The sequence below is a fragment of the Phragmites australis genome, chromosome 3 (assembly GCF_958298935.1).
Source record: "Phragmites australis chromosome 3, lpPhrAust1.1, whole genome shotgun sequence".
Classification (NCBI taxonomy): Eukaryota; Viridiplantae; Streptophyta; class Magnoliopsida; order Poales; family Poaceae; genus Phragmites; species Phragmites australis.
The window spans coordinates 29,490,481-29,508,706 of NC_084923.1; the positions used below are offsets into that span (position 1 = coordinate 29,490,481).

The following is an 18,226-nucleotide window of genomic DNA, read 5'->3' on the forward strand; positions in this document are numbered from 1 at the left end:
CAAAATACAGCCGTTGAAAATATAGCCGTTAGAAATATAGCCGTTGCAAATATATCTGTTATAAACATAGCCGTTGGAAATATAGTCGTTTTGAATATAGCCATTACAAATATATGGTTAGTTACAAGAAATTACTAAAATATAGGAGAGTAGAATATGGAGGGTCGAATATTGATAGTCTATTAGAGTGCGAAGAGATATAGAGGGGGAATCTTTTTGGAGGACTCCATATGGAGATATGGAGGGTGCTATCTAGCTAGTCTCCTAAAGATGCTCTAAGGTGTAAGAGTTTGGAAAAGATTACTGCCACTTGCTTTGAAAAATCAAAAAGTTGTGTTGTATAAGATAAAGAGGCTACCCGACAAAATCTACTCTTTAATTCATACAATCTATATCATCTGCTTTTGGTTGCAGATCTCCGTAGATTGACAAACTAAAAGATGGAGTGCAGTTCGATCAACCTGCATTACATATGGATACTGTTAACGCTTGATGTGTCATGTGATAGGGGAACGTGCGATCAGCCACGTCGTGTTTCACCTCAGGCTGTCTTCCTCCCGACCAACTGTCTTGCACCTCAGGCTGTCTTCCTCCCAACCGACGCCTCTCCATCACCGCCTCGCCCCGCCAACTGTGCTACAACCCCTTGTAGCCACCGACGTCTCCGCTGGCACCGGGGTAACTATCCGTCACGCCTCTGCTTTACATATCACCATCCACGACTAGCGGTGTCCCCGCCGCCTCACCACGTCGCCCACCGACAACTGCCTCGACCCCACCCTCCATTAACCTCGCTATTGTGACACCCCAAACTCGACCCTGCCCACGACCTCCCGTCTAGAAATCTAGGTTCAAGGGAAAGTGCTACCTAGGAATCTTGCAAAAGATGTGACAAGATTCCCATTAGAGATAAGTCTATTTTTCATCCTCTAATTGGCACGAAAGTATGAGATCCCCCCCAGACCTACAATATCAGACATCCCACAACCTGCAACTAGCAAAATCGGATGAATGACACTCCCGCAGTAATTCCACCTCGGTTTTGGAACACGTTATCCGTCCGGCATGGCACACTTTGTCAACCCAACACCTGGGTTGTAAAAAGCCTATGACTCGACTCTCTGTCTCTCTCTCTCTCTATCTCTCTGTCTCTCTCTGTCTGTCTCTCTCTGTCTATCTCTCTCTTCCAAAATTTCCCCATTCCCCATCCAAAGCTCTAGATCTGCAGTGGTCTAGGAGGTGACGAAAGCGGTATCAATGGTGAGTTCCTAGATCTTGAGTGGGTCTTCTCGGCTGAGCACTGGCGATGGGGACTTCTCTTCCCTCATCCGGTACATGAACCATCCACTCGACTATGAGCTTGCTGTGCACTGCTTGTGTGGTCAGAAGGCAGCACGGTGGCTTTCGTGGAGCGATGACAACCAGGAAGAAGATACCTGAAATGCTTCCGTGCTCGGGTAAGTCCAGTTGCCATTGATGTTTGATTGGACATTTCTTCTGGTTGGGGATTGTCTTGCGGTTTCCGATTGAAGGTTAGTGGATGTGGTTTCTGGAAATGGTTTGATGAATATCCCATTCCCTCTTTCACCCAAGAGTTGCTAATAGATTTGCGCGACATGGTCAGGGCCCTGGAGATGGAGAACAATCAGCTAAAACTGTATATGCTTGATGCCACGACAAAGCTAGAAGAGAAGAAATCAGAGAAGGAAGCATTGAACAAGGAGTTGTGCTAGAAGGATGTTGCAAATGCAGAGCTCATAGGAAGGGTTCAGAAGTTGGAGCATGAGAGAGTGATGCTAATGGTTGTGGTGGTGTGTTGTGTTGGTGTTCTATTAGGGATGATGTTTAGCAAGTGAACATAACAAGAACTTATGTATCCTTATGTTAGCAAGTGAAATGAAACTATGCTTATGGTGACATATGCGTTGAATTCATTGTTGAACATGTGTGTTAATAGAGTAACTTCGCAGTTCAGTACCATGAGGACACATTGACATAAACTAGTGCATTATGACACACATGTAGGATAGATAGGTTCATTCAAATTGACTTAAAGTAGTACATGATTAGGCACACATAAAATAGTATGGCATGAAACTAACATAAGGTTCAGAGCTGCCATAAGTTGACATCACATGTACATAAGAAGCACAGATAAATAGGCCATCAAGTCTGGCATTACAAGTTTATAAGAAACACAGATAAATAGGCCAAGTCTGTCATTAGACCATAGACATCACATGAGATTAGAACCCCCATAAGGCAACATAAGTGGTGATGGAGCCCTGGTCCTTTGTGCTGCTTTCTTTCTTCTTGGTAGCTCCTGGGTAGCAACATGAATAGAAGCAGTTCCAGATGTTAAATTGATTGTCACACTTGAGCTTGCTTTAGACATTGGGACTTGGGCATGCAGGTTGAGTGAAGCTGTGCAACCAGCAATTGTGGTTATCCTTGCTTTTGTTGTTGTCTTGGTGACATGCTGCATAGAAGACTTGAATAAAATGGCATGGTTAGAGCATGAAAAGCAAATTGAAATAAAAAAAGCAATGTACTAAGAAACAAGTACTTGCGTATGGGTACTTTCTGTCATGTCAGATATGACAAGTCCTAGACCAGATCTCTTCAGTGAATTCTCACTGGGTTTTGATCTTCTCTTCCTTTTGGTCCCAGTGCTGGGGCTTTGCTAAGTGCCAGACACCATGACCATAGCATGTGATGCTTGTGAACCAGCTTCAGTTGATGCAGATGGCCCTTCATTCCTCTTTGAACAAATGGTTGTATTGTGCCCAACATCTTTGCAGGTTCTGCATCCGATTACAGTCCCTACCTTTGAAATTCTTATTGGTTTTCGTTTTTCTTGTGGCTCCCTTCTTATCCCTTTCCTAGGCCTCCCTGACATCCTAACATACTTTGGTGCTATTGGCTTCACCTTGTCTGAAATGGGCCAGCTATGCATACCTTCAACTGGTTGTAGGTAATGGCTGTATGTATTTCTGAACTCTTCTATTGAGAAGCAACTGGCAATGAATTCATCTAGTGTATTTGTCTTGAAGAAAATGTAGGATATTGCATTAAGGCTGACAATGAACCTATGATCCTTGTGATTCACTTCAAAGGAATCAGAACCATTACAAATGGCATGATAGTATGCAGACTCAGTGATGTAAGAATTAAGTTTCTTCCAGATATTGGGGCAAATTCTACCAGTCCACCTCTGTAGTTTAGTCCTATTTTCCTGTATCCTAAAAATCACTTTCCTCCTAATGATCTCAAGCATTGTAATAATAGAAAAGAACCTGGCCTTTACAATCCATTTGTTGAAAGACTCGCACATGTTATTGTCAACTGAATCACAGTTTGAGCCTAACCTAAACAAGGCCCTACTCTTGTGGTGAGGACAATGTACATCAAGGCTTGTGCTCCTTCTCTTGTTTCTTGTGACAGCTTTGCTCTTGCCAAATTTAACAGATTTGTGCAAGGAGCCTTGGCACACCTCTAGAATTTCTTCTGCCACTCCTTGCTTTTGAATTTCTTCCTCTAGTTAGCATAGATGTGCCTTGCATAGTTCCTATGCTCGACTTCTAGAGCCCACTTGTTCACAGCTACCAGAAATCCCTGCAGTCATGTTTAGAGAAGAAGGGTTAGCACATAAGGGATAACACAGAAGAAGGGTTGACACTGCTTACATATCTTACATTTTGTTGGTCAGAAATGAAAACCTAGTCACTTTCATGACCAACTTTGGTGTCCTTGCACAATAAGTCAAAGAATCAATCCCATGTTAGAATGGTCTCCTTCTCTACTACTGCCAGGTAATTGGATACATTTGATTGTTTGCATCCTTGCCCAGAGCACACATGAGCTCTCCATTTCTTGCACCCTTGAAGAAACAACCATCCAACCCAACTACTTCCCTACATCCAGCCATAAATCATTTCTTATAAGCATCAAGGCAAATGCACATCCTTTCAAACACAGGCTAGATTGGATGATTATCAACTACAACTATGACTGTGCTACCTGGGTTACTCCTCAACAGCTCAAGCTGGTAGTCAAACAACCTCTGATACTGACCCTTACGAGCATCTAACGTCCTTGGCATGACCATAGACTTTGCTCTCTTCAATTTGGCAAGACTAACATCAGCAAACATCTCTTGCTGCACAGTGGTCTTCATGCTCTGCAGGCTCCAAGTTGATTTGGCTCTAATTGTCATTTCATACTTCTTAGCAATTCTTGGTGCAGTCACCAATCTGTTGTCCCTCCTAGGTGGACATTGGTGCACATCAGTGAAGCTTGCCATCTTCCAGCTACTTGTTATGGAGTTTGTGGAAAGCAGACATACTCAGGGACAACTAACTCTATCACCCTCACCCTTGATGAACTTGATCACCCTCCTCTCAACCAAAGCATACTTGATTATTACCTTCTTGAACTGCCTCTTCCCATTGAATTTCATCCCCAAGAAAAACTTTAGAACTGGATCCTTTTTATTGAACCTTAGATACTTGCTATCCTTTCTGAACAGTTCTCCACTTCCTCCCACTTCCTCTTTTGAAAACTTATCATCACTAGTATCAGCATATGGTGTAGCATTACCATGATCTTCAAGATATATGACATTGGAGTCACCTATATGGGTTTCAGAGACCTCAACAAACATATCATTCAGCTGTGCCACTTGACCCGACTTCAATTTCTTCTTGAATTCCTTGATTTTTTTAAAAAAATCTCCCTTGCTTCTTCATCATCCTTTGATGTGCAGCTATCTTTAGGCATGTAATCACTGTCAAACTCATCGACTCTAACTGGTTGAGCTAGATCCTGCACAACTACCTTGCCCTTGGTGTTTGTCCCCTTGCTACTACTCACTTTGCTAGGGCTGTAGAATTCCTTCAATAACTAGATTTGCTTATCTACTTTCTCTCTAGGTTCCCTGAATGTTACCACCTCTTTCACTACACCAGCTCCTAAGTATAAATCTTCATCATCAGCTTCAATATCTAAATCTTCATCATCACCTTCTATGTCTGCAGCCATATCATCCTCATAGTCATTATCCTCATCATCTAAGCCATCCTCACCATCTGATTGTTCTACACCTCGGTCCTCAACGTATATGTTTGCAACACATCCTTCATCAGTAAAATTTAACATATGCAGGCATGTATTGTCATCCCACAAAACTTGAAGCTCGATGGCAAGATCCTTCACAGGGAACAACCAATGCAACAAGAAGCCATCCGAAACCATACAATTATCCTTCAGGTGTCCAACCATTTCTGGCAGTGACACTTTGTCCCTTTCAATGTAAGACATTCCCTCATTTCCACCGCAATAATGCAGCTTCTTCCCATCATGTATGAACTCCCCGTTGAAATGAAATCTCACATTAAGGGTCCCAAGAACATCCATGTTGCTGCTGTGCATGCAAATCAAAAGAAAAGGTAGTAAATAACAGCTCTACTCCTAATAAACAATTGCAAAAGGTCGTTGTCTAGTTCACAGTGCTCACTAAATCGCGAACTCACTGGATCCCTAACCATAAACAATTGCAGCTACATCCAAGAAAGCCTCAATTGTGTACTCTTCCCAACCCTAGAACCACACATATGAACTAGAGCAAATCGGGGGTGCAATGCACTAACCTCATACACCCTTCAGGTGTACTCCAGCATCATTTCCCTGGCCCTCTTCCTAGGGCATTGCTGGAGATGTCGTATTGATGCCACTTCTGTTGCCTCTTGGATTGTCGCAGATCTAGAGCTTTAGATGGGGAATAGGGAAATTTTGGAAGAGAGAGAGAGAGAGAGAGAGAGAGAGAGAGAGAGAGAGAGAGAGAGAGAGAGAGCTGCTGGGTCACAGGCGTTTTAGGACCCAAGTGCTGAGTCGGCAAAGTGTGCCACGCTGGATGGATGACGTGTTCCAAAACTAGGGTGAAATTGCTAAGGGGTGTCATTTGTCCAGTTCTGCCAGTTGCGTGTTGTGGGATGTCTGGTATTATAGGTCGGGGGGAAATCTTATACTTTCGTGCCAATTGGAGGTTGAAAAATAGACTTATCTCTTCCCATTAGTTATATAGATCAATATCATGTTTAGATTCAGAATCACTCCTAGACTAATTATGTAACATGAGACTTGATGCGTCTAGATTATAAGCTCACAAAACCTGTATGTTCATCCTGACACATCACTCTTTTCTACTTCTTATTTTATTTTTGGCTGCTCAACATTGAGGCAGGCTCACAAAACTCTTTTCTCTACGTACTATGTATGCACAAGACGAAAAGGAAAACATTGAGAAAATTATTTGTTCTTTGTATGTTGCCTTAGATAATAATAATGAATTTGTTAGAAATTGCAAGCAAATCAGAATGAACCTAGAAGAAAATTGGAACAAAATGGAAATACATCCAAAACGTTCAACATATTAGGAAAATTTGCAAGCAATTTAAGATAACTTCTCAAGAATATTAGGATAAATCAAATTGGTGTTAAGATTCAAAAGTGTATGAGAACAACCACATAACCAAAATGGAAATTTTTTTCACGCAAATTAGATTGAATTTGAGAAGTAATATTAGGACAACTAGAACATAACACAGGGCATTTTGATAGGTAAATAAGTACAATTTTGGGAAGCAAACAAGTGTGCGTGTGTGTGGGTGGGGGGAGTTGAGTAGTAACGCGATAAACGTGCATGAATATTAATTAATATTGTAGTATAATTAAATTGCTCGTCTTTTCCATCAGGTTTGGTTTTTGAGTGAACTGGCTGGTACATAATACCTTAGTATAGTATCATCACCATAAGTCTCGGATTCAAGTACTGGTTAGCACAATTTAAATAAAAATTATCACCCACTCCTATTCCACGTCTGAGGCTTGAGAGTGTCTCCATATAAAGAAAAGTGTTGTAGTATAAGTAAGTTATCCGCCCTATCAGGTTAGGTATTTGGGTAACTAGCTGGTGCATAATAGCTTAATATGGTATTAGAGGCAAATATCTCAGATTTGACATCTAAAGCCTGAGGGAACTCCACGTGAGGGGGAGTATTGATATATATAAGTGATTTGTCCCCTTTTTTCTATTAGTTTAGACTTTTAAGTGAATTGATCGGTGCATAATAGTTTAATAATTAAGAACAAGCATACTTGAAGACAACCGTTTGTGTTATTCAATCTATTCAAGGAAATTGTACACAAAATAAATATAGTAGGTAACGAGAAATCAATTATTTCTGTAAGTTCCCATTCTCAGCGTGACTCGTAGGAAGACTATGGAAGCTAAAAGTTGTCCCAAGTGGAGATTTTTCTGTTAGCAGGTTTTGAAAGGTACTCTTTGGGGGAATGTTACTATTTTATTGTACGAGCTTGTGTGAAGTTTGCTTAGCTGACTATTAAACCTACTGCATGCACTTATTGATTATCCTCATGCAAAAATGTTCTAGGTGTTGGCTAGGGGACGCTAGATACTCTCTGCTGTCAAATAGATGTTGTTTAAGGATGTGTAGAAACTTTATAAACTTCAACCGTTTATATACATAAAAGTATGAAGATTTATCCTATAAAAATGATATTAGTAGATTCGTTATAGAAAATATTTTTAAAAGATTACATTTTCAATAATTTTAATAACAAGTGCTTAGAAAAAATAATAGTCAAAGGCATGCTTTGGAGACTGCGTATACAACTAAAAAAGAACGAAGCTAATAGTAGATACTAAGAGCGTGTTGGTTCGAGGATTGATTGCATTCGGCATGTGTTGGTCCGGCATGCAGGGAGCATAGTGTCGGCATATGTTTTTTTATGAATGAATCCAACTTTGGAGACTTGCCTGCGGTAACCCTACAGTGGAGTGAGGGAAGACGGATGGCGACATCTCGCAACCTAGGTCCAGTTTTTGGATCGGATCATCCGGAGATGCAAACACACTGAAACCCCTAATCCTTGTCCAGCAACTTGCATGTTGTTCACTCGTTGCTCCGGTTTGGTTCCTGAGAATCAGACTCCTGCTGTGATTACGATTAACTTGAGCAATTTGGTCATCCGGCAACAAGCCATCAAAGACCATGGAGTAAGTGGTACATTGAGGGGCCTTGAACTGCCGAGGGAGATATATGAAGTCCGGAAGGCAGCTGAGATCAAACCATGGAAACCTCCGTCGATGAGCTATTTTGCCATCCGATGCATGAACCAGCGCTAGACGATTGCCTATGCGGCGGGTTTCCTGCGTTACCGAAGCCAACGTGCAAGCCGATGTGAGGTAGCGCCGCTACACCGGCCTGGTGGCCCGCCTGGCCCCAATTCTGCTAATCATCAAACTCGACCTTCAGCTCAAAGAAAAGAAAAGATTCGACCTGAATTTCTGCAAGGTAAATGGCTAGAGTACTCCAAATACTAGCAGGGTAAGGTGCAATAAGCATGCTACCATGGTGGACCTCCACAGAAATCATGTTTCCACGAACTAAACTATCTGAGTCCAATGGAAACCATACTTATTCATCTGCACCTATGAAAAACTAAACAGCTGATCAGATTCAAGGCACCTCCCAAAAGACAACTAAAACCAGTCTAATCCAAGCTTGGTGTTTTATAGATCATGTCACTGCGATGTGTTTACTGCAGCAGATCATAGACAACGTGCTGCTCCTGATGGCGTAACCACCAGCCATCTCAACGTTTGGTCTAATGGAGGTAAATCCCTCATCGCCGGGAGAACAGAAAATTCAGGTTACTGACATGGCCAACACACTATTCTCCCTTGTCCGTTGGAGGCATAGACCTCCAGATCCCAGCTAAAATGCTACCGTAGACCGAGTGGCAGATGCTTGAAACAGCACATGGAACTGCAGTGAGAGGATTACCAAAATGCTTGCTTGCAAGGACTACACCCAGTACTGAGTTCTGCATGGATAGCAAATTTAGTGAGATATAAATAAATAATGCATGGAAGGGGCATAACATTGGTGACATATATCCTTGGAAGCATGCAAAAAATGGCTAGACACTTGGTTGACCAGCAAGAGATGATGAGTTGCTTATATAGAATAAAATGAAAACTTTGAAACCATCTATATCTGACGTTCAGTAACATGTCTTCAGTAGTCACCATCAGTAGTTTGGTTACTGAATTTCAGTAATTTGGTTCAGTAATTCAGTGTGGGTGTAGCTACACTCTAGTTGTAAATTAGGACGTGTATAAAAATCAATAATAAGCTAGCAATGCGTGGTATATACATTGTCCAGTGCTAAAATTTTTACACAGAATGACTATATATTAGGATTTGGTCCTAGTTAACCCAGAAGGTCAGTTGTTTTGTTGGAAGTTGGAACCCAGTAAATCTAATGCATAGAGCCTAGAGATGCAACCAAGATCGTTAGTTTCCATGTGACCTGTGTAGTCTCATACCTGAAACCCCTCATGATACTTGAATATGACAGTGACCTTGAAGTATATTATGTTGCACGATTTTACTAATCCTGAGCAGTTTTTTTTGTCCGTTTTGATTGTTAGATGCATGGCTGTTAGTGCAAGTAGTCTTTTCTGTTTCTACATGCAAGAGGTTTTTATTTAGCCGTTTCTGCATGTACGAGGATTAGGAAGTTTCTACATGTAGGTCTTTAATTAGCCGTTTGTTAATTAGTCTTTTTGTGCATGATTGTGAGACTTGATGTTTGGTTTATAAATAAAGGAGAAACAGAAAAGCTGCAAACAGTCTTAACGCAACACAAACAAATTCTACTTGTATTCGCGTATATTCGGCTCGGGATTTCCAACATTTGGCATCAAAGCATGTGTTGTCGATCCAAGTGCTGCTATGTCATCATAGGCTCCTAAGGGCGCGCAATTGAGGACTCCTCCACGTCGAGGCCGTCATAGCTCACCGACACCTCCTCCACGCCGACGGTGGCTGCAAGGTGGTCATGCAGCACGTCATCAAGGATGCATCGGGCTCGATGGTCTACCCCACGCTCGCCCGAACAAACTACAATGACTGGGCACTTGTGCCGCGGGTCAACCTGCAAGCACCGGGTCTTTGGGAGGCGATGAAACCTATCAGCGATGACTACCACGATGACAGGCTGGCGCTGTCCACCATTCTCCGCGTCGTGCCGCCAGAGATGCTGTAAACTCTTGTCGTCAATACACCACCATGGTTGCTTGGGAAGCGATCAAGATGATGCGCATCGACATCGAGTGTGTCCAAAAAAAAAACACACAAAAACTGCTACGCGAGCTTGGCGAGATCGAGTTAAAAGATGGTGAGTCCCGTCGATGCTTTGCCATGAGGATCACAAAACTCGCCAACAACCTCTGAGTACCAGGGGATGAAGTCACTAATGTTGAGGTGGTGTCAATTTCTGCTGGTCGTCTCAAAACGCCTCCAGCAGGTCGCCATCTCCATCAAGACCCTCCTTGATCTGAACACGCTCTTGATCGAGGAGGTGACCGATCGCTTGCGCGATGTGGTGCAGAGGTACAAGCTCAGCTCTTCAAGCAGCAACGGCTGACAAAAGCTACCCTCACTGAGTGGCTAGCTCGCATAAAGAAGCGCGATGGGGAGGGACGATCCAGTAGCAGCGGCAACAGCGGCTCCCATCGATGTCATGGCAAGAACCATGGGTACGGTTGCGGCAACAGGCCGCACGACAGCAATGCCAACACGTTTGACACATGAGGTGGTCGAGACCAATATCGAAACTACGACAAATTTGCCCATTGGGTCAAGGGTTGCCGCAACAAGTCAAAGCGAGCTGAGGCGCACCTGACACAAGGCGACGACGACGGTCCCACGCTTTTGATGGTCAAGGCTTGTGTCACACCTGCGATGCCCACTCCACCGCAACCCGCCGTGCCGACATCCCCTCCGCTGTGATGCAGCTCTCCCACTGGTCGAGGCGAAGGTATCCGCATAACTGGATCAAGAGGATCGCGACGATCGGTTGTGGTACCTCGACATCGGCGCCACGAATCACATGACTGGGTCACATGCCGCCTTCTTCGATATTGACTTTGGAATCCGGGATACCGTCAAGTTCGGCGACGACTTCGTCAGAGACATTGAGGGGCGTGACAAAATCTTGTTCACCTGCAAGACTGGCGAGCACACGGGGCGTTAGCATTAGCATCCGACAGCTTGACGAGAATGACTACCATGTGTTGGTTGACAGTGGCGTTCTGTGGATCCGGGATCCTGAGTGACGGCTGCTAGCAAGGGTGAAGCGCTCCCCCATCTGGCTGTACATGCTCAATCTCAACATTACGCATCTGGTATGCCTATCAGCGAGGAGCTCTGACGAGTCCTGGCGCTGGCACACCAGGTACAGCCATACCAGCTTTCAGGCTCTACATAAGCTCGTCCAAAATGAGATGGTATGAGGGCTACCGCGCATTGATCAGGTGGATGAAGTGTGTGACAATTGCCTCAACGGAGCTCGTTCTCGAAGCAAGCATGGCACTGCGCGGCGCACATCCTCGACCTCGTCCATAGTGACCTTTGCGGGCCGATCGCACCAATGAAATCGAGCGACAACCAATACTTTCTGCTACTGGTTGATTTGAGCCGCTACATGTGGCTCAATTTTGTTGGGAGCAAGAACCAAGCTCTGACGGTGATCTGGCAATTCCAGGCCATGGCAGAGGTGGAGTCGAGAATGAAGCAGTTGAGTTTGGGGACCACTTCGCCAAGTGCAGTGTTCAGCATCAGCTCACGACCCCCTATTCTCCGCAACAGAACGAGGTCATTGAGCGCCACAATCAGACAATGGTTGCCATGACCCGAAGCATGCTGAAGGCAAAGGACCTCATCGGAACATTCTAGGATGAGGCAGTCTCCACCGCCGTCTTCATCCTTAACCGTGCGCTGACTTAGAGCGTAGATGGCAAGACTCTTTACAAAGACTGGCATGGCATGTAGCCGACAGTGCACTTCCTCTACACCTTCAGCTGCGTCGCATATGTCAAGAGCGTGAAGCCTCACCTAAAGCTAGACGATCGCAACACTCTATTGATCTTTGTCGACTACGAGAGCAGGCGGGTCCAAGGTGTATCAGGTGTACGACTCCGTCAGCAAGCACGTGCACGTGACACACGATGTCGTGTTCAACGAATTGGCGTAATGAAAATGGATCTCAGAGGAGCACGAGGTGAACGGCGACGACCCTTCACTATGGAGTACGTGGTCACCATGGACCCCTCGGACCATGGCCGAACAACTTCGCTGGCGACACCTGCAACTGCGATGAATTGAACTCCGGTGGTGATCAAGCACGTCACGTCACCCATGCAAGGCTCCAGGCTTGACGCGGCTACTGAAGAAGACGATACCTAACACTACCGTATTGTTGACAACATCCTTAGTCCAGCCACGCCACGAGGGTTCGAACCGCGCCAACTCGACCTCGACGAGCTTCACATGGTGAATGCCGAGAAACCAACACCCTCGCTGAAGCAGAACAACATGAATGTTAGCGCCGCATGATGTTGGACGAGATGAAGTCGATCGACGATGACAACAAAAACACGTGGGAGCTCATTGACGTCCCTAGTGGCCATCAACCCATCGGGCTCAAGTGGGCCTTCAAGGTGAAGCGTGATGAGCACGACGCCATCATCAACAAGGCGCGATCGGTGGCGAAGGGGTAAGCACAACGCACCGAGATCGACTTCGAGAAGTATTCGCCCCCGTGGCACGCATGAAGTTTGTGCGGGTTCTTCTAGCCGTGGCGGTGCATGAAGGATGGCAAGTCCACCACATGGATGTGAAGAGCGTGTTCCTCAATGGCATGCTCACGGAGGTGTACGTGGTCTAACCACCAGGCTTCGTCCACGACCCATCGGGCTCAAGCTAAAGGCCTTGTACGGTCTACGTCAAGCACCAAGAGCATGGAACTCCAAGCTAGACGACGGCCTGGTTAAGCTCGGCTTCTAGCGGAGCACCTTGAAGCATGTCGTGTATGGACATGGCGAAGGCGAATCCTGTCTCCACATCGGCGTGTATGTCGCTGACCTAATCATCACCGGGACATGTCGACGATCAGTAAACCGCTGATCTCACGAAATACGTGATGAAAGTAGAGAATACTCCCTCTTGCTGAATCAAGCACCAAAGACAGAGATTTTATACAAGTTCGAATCTCCCAGAGGATTATAACCCTACGCCCTGTGTTCTTTATTGATCTTCGAGACAGAGTACAAGGGGAGTCATGGTTAGCCTAGATGAGATCTAAAACTAGTCGAAGGCTCCTTGTGCGTAGTCTTGGCGAATTGTCGGTGTAAATCGCGATTGTGGTTGCGATCGATGATCGGATTGGGATTGTCCTCTGCAGGGTCCCACGGTTCCATATATATAGGGGGTTGCCATGTAGCACCCATATTCCTTTCCGATTATGATTCTGTCATCCTTAAACTTAGCGATAAACTTCCTTGTTTAAGGGATCTCCTAAAACCTGCGGGTAGTTTACATACATCTAGGGACTCCTTTCCCAGATACAGTCGTATGCTCCGAGAATCTAAGAAATCATAGGGGATTCGCATACGTATAGGATAGTCATATACGGTAGTTATATACTACTTCTCGTCAAGCCCTCTATCAGTACGTGAAATGAGGCTATGACAGATAAAAACCGAGTCTAACCGAGGGAAACATCCCGACAAGTTGTTTCTTCGAGTGACAACTCAGGTCTCCAGATAGGTTGTACATCGAATCGAGCATCCGTATGTCCTCAGGTCATCTAGTCGAGATTTTAAACTTCTCCAGCTAGCTCTGTGAGCCTCCAAGAAGGTACCTCATCAGAGTAGGGATTCTGGGTCAACAGAGAAATATTGTCCCAACTTTTTGGAGTCCCGAGAAGGATGGAGGGGGGGGGGGGTTGACTCCTCGCCTGGCGGGTTTTTGAAATTTGAACGGTCAAGGCGGAAATTTTACGTGGTAGTGAAAAGAATCTTTTCTCTTTTCCCGGCAAAAAAAATCATAATGACACCCGGAAAGGTACTATGCCGTGGAAGGCTTGAGTCACTGGCTTAATGGCAAATCGAGAGACCTGCATCGCATTGAGCGCACTTGTGAAGAGGATGTTCAAGGAACTTCCTCCGTACATGTAACCTAGCAATTGTAGATGATAGGTTCAACCACTATCGGGAAGTGGCCGGGTCGGACAAAGTTCTCAGGACAGTAATCTTGGTCAAAGGAGATCTCAAGTATTACCATTTAACCGCCTGGCGATTCTTGGGTATGACAGCTAATACTTCCCGGCCACCATCTTGTATTACCTCTTGGACTCGTAGGAAGCCGAGCCCCCGAACATGTGGTCGATAGTTCTTGTCTCTTTCTGGAAAGGCAAATGGTTCATGACGTCGCTAGAACTAGAGTCCCTACTCTGGCTCGCGACCTGTGGAGCTTTCCCCTGGCTCTTCTCGACCTCTGCTTTGACCGCCTTCAGGAAGACTCGACACTATTGAAGATTATGGTCGTGAGACTGGTGTATGTCACACCAGGACTTGCTAGAATCCTCACCGGTGGTTCGTTGCTTGCCCTTGATCCTGGATGATCCAGAACGCTTGTCGATAAGGTCTAACATGACTTCCTGAGTCTTAGGCTTCTTCTCGTTGCTTCCCTTGGAGGGATTTTTCTTGCGCTTATTCTTTGTTGAGTCACCATCGAGTCTGGGTTGAGGGTTTTGCACCCCCTGATCTATTTCCTTAATGAACAGGAGTGCCTCTTTGACATTGGTTGTCTTGTTGGCAATGTCCATTCAACTCTTGGACCGTCTGAGGGTCAACCATGGCAATGTCTTCAACACACCGATGGCTTCTGACTCCTCGGATAAACGCCTAGATAATGTTAGCATCGGCTACCTTAGGGATGGTGTTCCGGATGTTGCTGATGCGCCGAACGAACTCGCGAAAGACTTCCTTCTCCGTCTGAAAAAAAAAGTTGGAAAAGGTCGTTCTTGCCGGGACGAACATATGTGCCTTGGAAGTTTTCATGGAATAAGTCGCATAGCTACTCCTACGAGTAGATCCCCAGTTGTAGGTTGGTCAGCCAAGCCCTAGCCGACCCCTCAAAGGCGGTGAGAAGTTAGTTAGCCATGACCTTCTCGTCCCCATCAGCTGCTTGGATAGTAGTATAAATCTGGAGGAACTCACTGGGATTGGTGGTTCCGTTGCACTTCTCTATGGACCTGGATCTGAATCGGGCTAGCTACTTGACCCTCCTGAGCACGGGTGAGAAGGCCTGGTACCCGTTGATGGCACCCTGAGTAGCCATGGGCGCCCCACTCGTAGGGGTTGGAGATCGGCCATGACCCCGGCTCGAATGACTATGGTGCCAGGATGACTTCCAGTTAGGTTGTCGAGGAGAGGTCGACTGGTCCCGAGGGGTCCTTGAGCGTCATCGCTTGTGGATATCAAGGTGACCATGTTAAGAACCTCGCTCGCCGCTCGCCGAAATGACCATATTAAGGACCGATTCGTGGAGCGACCACCTATGAAAATAGTACAACCAAAAGCTTGGTATAGGACGGGCCTAGCCGAGTAATTCGCTATTCTCTCAACATGATGTAGATCATTTGGTGGTGCGAGGAAGGAAGGGTGTACTTCCTGGAATTGTAAGGTGTAAAAGGGGGCTTCTGAAGTGGAGGGTGTACTCCACTTATGTATGAGTGGTGAAACCTTAGCGAATAGATATGTGCTGAGAGTGGCGTTGTAAAGGCTTTGTAGTGGTTTCTTGGCCGCACACCTTGGAAGTGTGCAAGTGTCTAGCTAACACGAGCATAATGAAAATCATGATTTGTAGGTAAAGTATATAACCTCTGTAGAGTAAAAACTGATATAGCAACCGCGCTTATGGTCATGAGCGGCATAGACTCCTCATATGATTAGTCGAGTGTTCCCGGATTGGTTTTGGGTAGGATATGATAGATCACTATGGTGGGAACTGTGATTTGAGTTTGGTTTGGAGATGGTTAGAACCTCAGTTAGGGAGCAAGGTGGTTGGAACCTTGGCTTAAGTCTTAAAGAATATTTCATCTAGTAAATAGGTTGCCTTTATAACTGTTTTATTTAAAAATGACATTATGCAAATAAACCCCTGAGCAAGCTATTTTTGTTATTGGTCCATATGTCATACTTTCCCACACCTACTGAGTTTTCCAAATACTCACGCTTGCTCTCTCTTATAGTCTAGTTGTTGCTCAGAAGGTGAAGACTATGAGGATTTCCCAGAAGATAGAGCTGAGTTCTAGACGAACGACTTTTCGGCATGTGGAGTTTGGCGTTGTGTTGAGTTTATTTCCGCTGCTTTGTAATTTTCTTTTAGACCCTTAGGTTGTTGATGTAATAAAGTAACATTGTAATAATGAATATTGTACCTGCTACTCACTTATGACGTCATTACGTGTATGTAGTATGATCATGACGTACATGTAGTTTACATTCAGTTTGATCTTAAAACCGTGTATGACAGAAATAGTACCATATCGTCCATAAGATGCAAGCCTATATAGAAATGACCACGTATTAACGATTTAATTTATAAAAACTATATTTGCAAAATTTTGTTTACCCTTGTGCTTTATTTTGTTGTTTTATTTTTTAATGAAAATTGTTTTATTGATACTCTCTTGTTTTCTACATGCAAATGACTGCACCAAGCAAACTGCCCACAAGATCACCGACGGTTACGCTTCTCCCTGCGCCTCTGCCACCTTCAGACCTACCGTTTTTGCTGGACCCAGTCACGTGGTCACTATTCCTTAGCATGAAGAGAAGAAACTGTACCACAATGAGGGACTAGATGTAAGGAAAGCACCGATGATGCTGGTGGAGATGATACAACGTCTGGGTACACCAAGGCGTCGGTCTACCACAGTCTTTGTCAGCCTTGTCGGGGACGTGAGGAGTGGACTGTCGAGGTGTGCATATATGGTTCTCCAGAAGGCAACGACAGCTATAAGATCATGGGAATCCACAAGGTAATTGCAGTCCAAGCAAGCTTTAGAGCAAGGATCAGAGACGTAGCGAAGCAGGCGCTGGTCGTGTCTGCGAGCGCCACATGAGCACCTTGAGGGGGACTTCCTACGACTACTTTCCCCGTCGAGAGCATGGGACATCAAGGTGAAGTCAGCAACGTATGAGGAGAGTGGTGTGGTTCGTGAGCAGGCATTTCTGGCTACAACACTGCACGAGGACATGAATGAGGCTTTGGACACACGCGAGCGCCTTTTGGACGCAGAAGCAATGATCAAGGAGCTGTAGAAGAGCCTTAATGAGATGTCTAGCTCTTTTGATTCTGAGAACCAGTCCGTTCACTCGCCCTCTCGTAAGAGGCTGCGCTGCAGTGACCCTTCTAGCTCTGAGTCTTCGAGGGACGCCGACCAGTTAGTTGATGGACCAACCGCCAGATCTCATGCTTAGGATGCCACCATGAGATAGTTTTAATAAATCATTTAGAATCGTTTTGCTTGCTATAATAAGTGATGAACTGCTTGATTGATAAGTTTGCTTAGAGTAACATTGTAATAATAGATATTATAACTGCTACTCACTTATGACGTCACTACGTGTATGTAATTCGATCCTAGCAAACATGTAGTTTAAATTCGGTTTGGTCTTAAAACCGGATGTGACATTAGTGCAGTTAGTCTTTTCTGTTTCTGCATGCAAGAGGTTTTTATTTAGCCGTTTCTGCATGTAGGAGAATTAGGAAGTTTCTGCATGTAGGTCTTTAACTAACTGTTTGTTAATTAGCCGTTTGTGCATGGTTGTGAGACTTGATGTTTGGCTTATAAATAAAAGAGAGAATAGAAAAGCTGCAAGCAGTCTTAGCGCAGCACAAAAAAATTCAGGATTTCCAACATATTAGCTTCTATTCTAGGAGACAGAATATGATAAAATTCGTTTGTAAATGCAAAACAGCAATTACCTGCATGCCAACCTCGATAGAGACTGTTCGTGACGAAGAGGTATCAATGCCCAGTAATCTGGAAAGAACATAGCCAAAGAAAAAGCCAGATGCATGCAAGCAACAAACAGATAAAACCACTTGTACCCCAGATGCTAGGATAGCTGAAGCATTCTGTGCGATAGCATTGCCACAGAGAATAGCTACTGTTGCTACAGCAATGAATGGCATCAAGGGGGAAACTAATTGAACCAAACCATTGCAATACTGATTAAGTAGAGCACCCAGAAGGACAGGTGCCAGGACAACCTGTATAAGAT

At 44.8% G+C, this 18,226-nt stretch overlaps 1 protein-coding gene across 1 annotated transcript in view; it reads right to left on the reverse strand.

Annotated features, from left to right (window-relative positions):
• Positions 1-8,401: 8,401 nt before the first annotated feature.
• The window catches only part of LOC133912777 (probable sodium/metabolite cotransporter BASS1, chloroplastic), a 30,981-nt gene continuing 21,156 nt past the window's right edge, over positions 8,402-18,226 (reverse strand). The window contains exons 7-8 of the mRNA XM_062355686.1: positions 17,928-18,215; positions 8,402-8,907 (exon numbers count right to left, since the gene is read on the reverse strand). Coding sequence (XP_062211670.1) covers positions 8,755-8,907; positions 17,928-18,215 — 441 coding nt within the window. The 3' untranslated portion in view covers positions 8,402-8,754. The remainder of the gene's footprint in view (positions 8,908-17,927; positions 18,216-18,226) is intronic.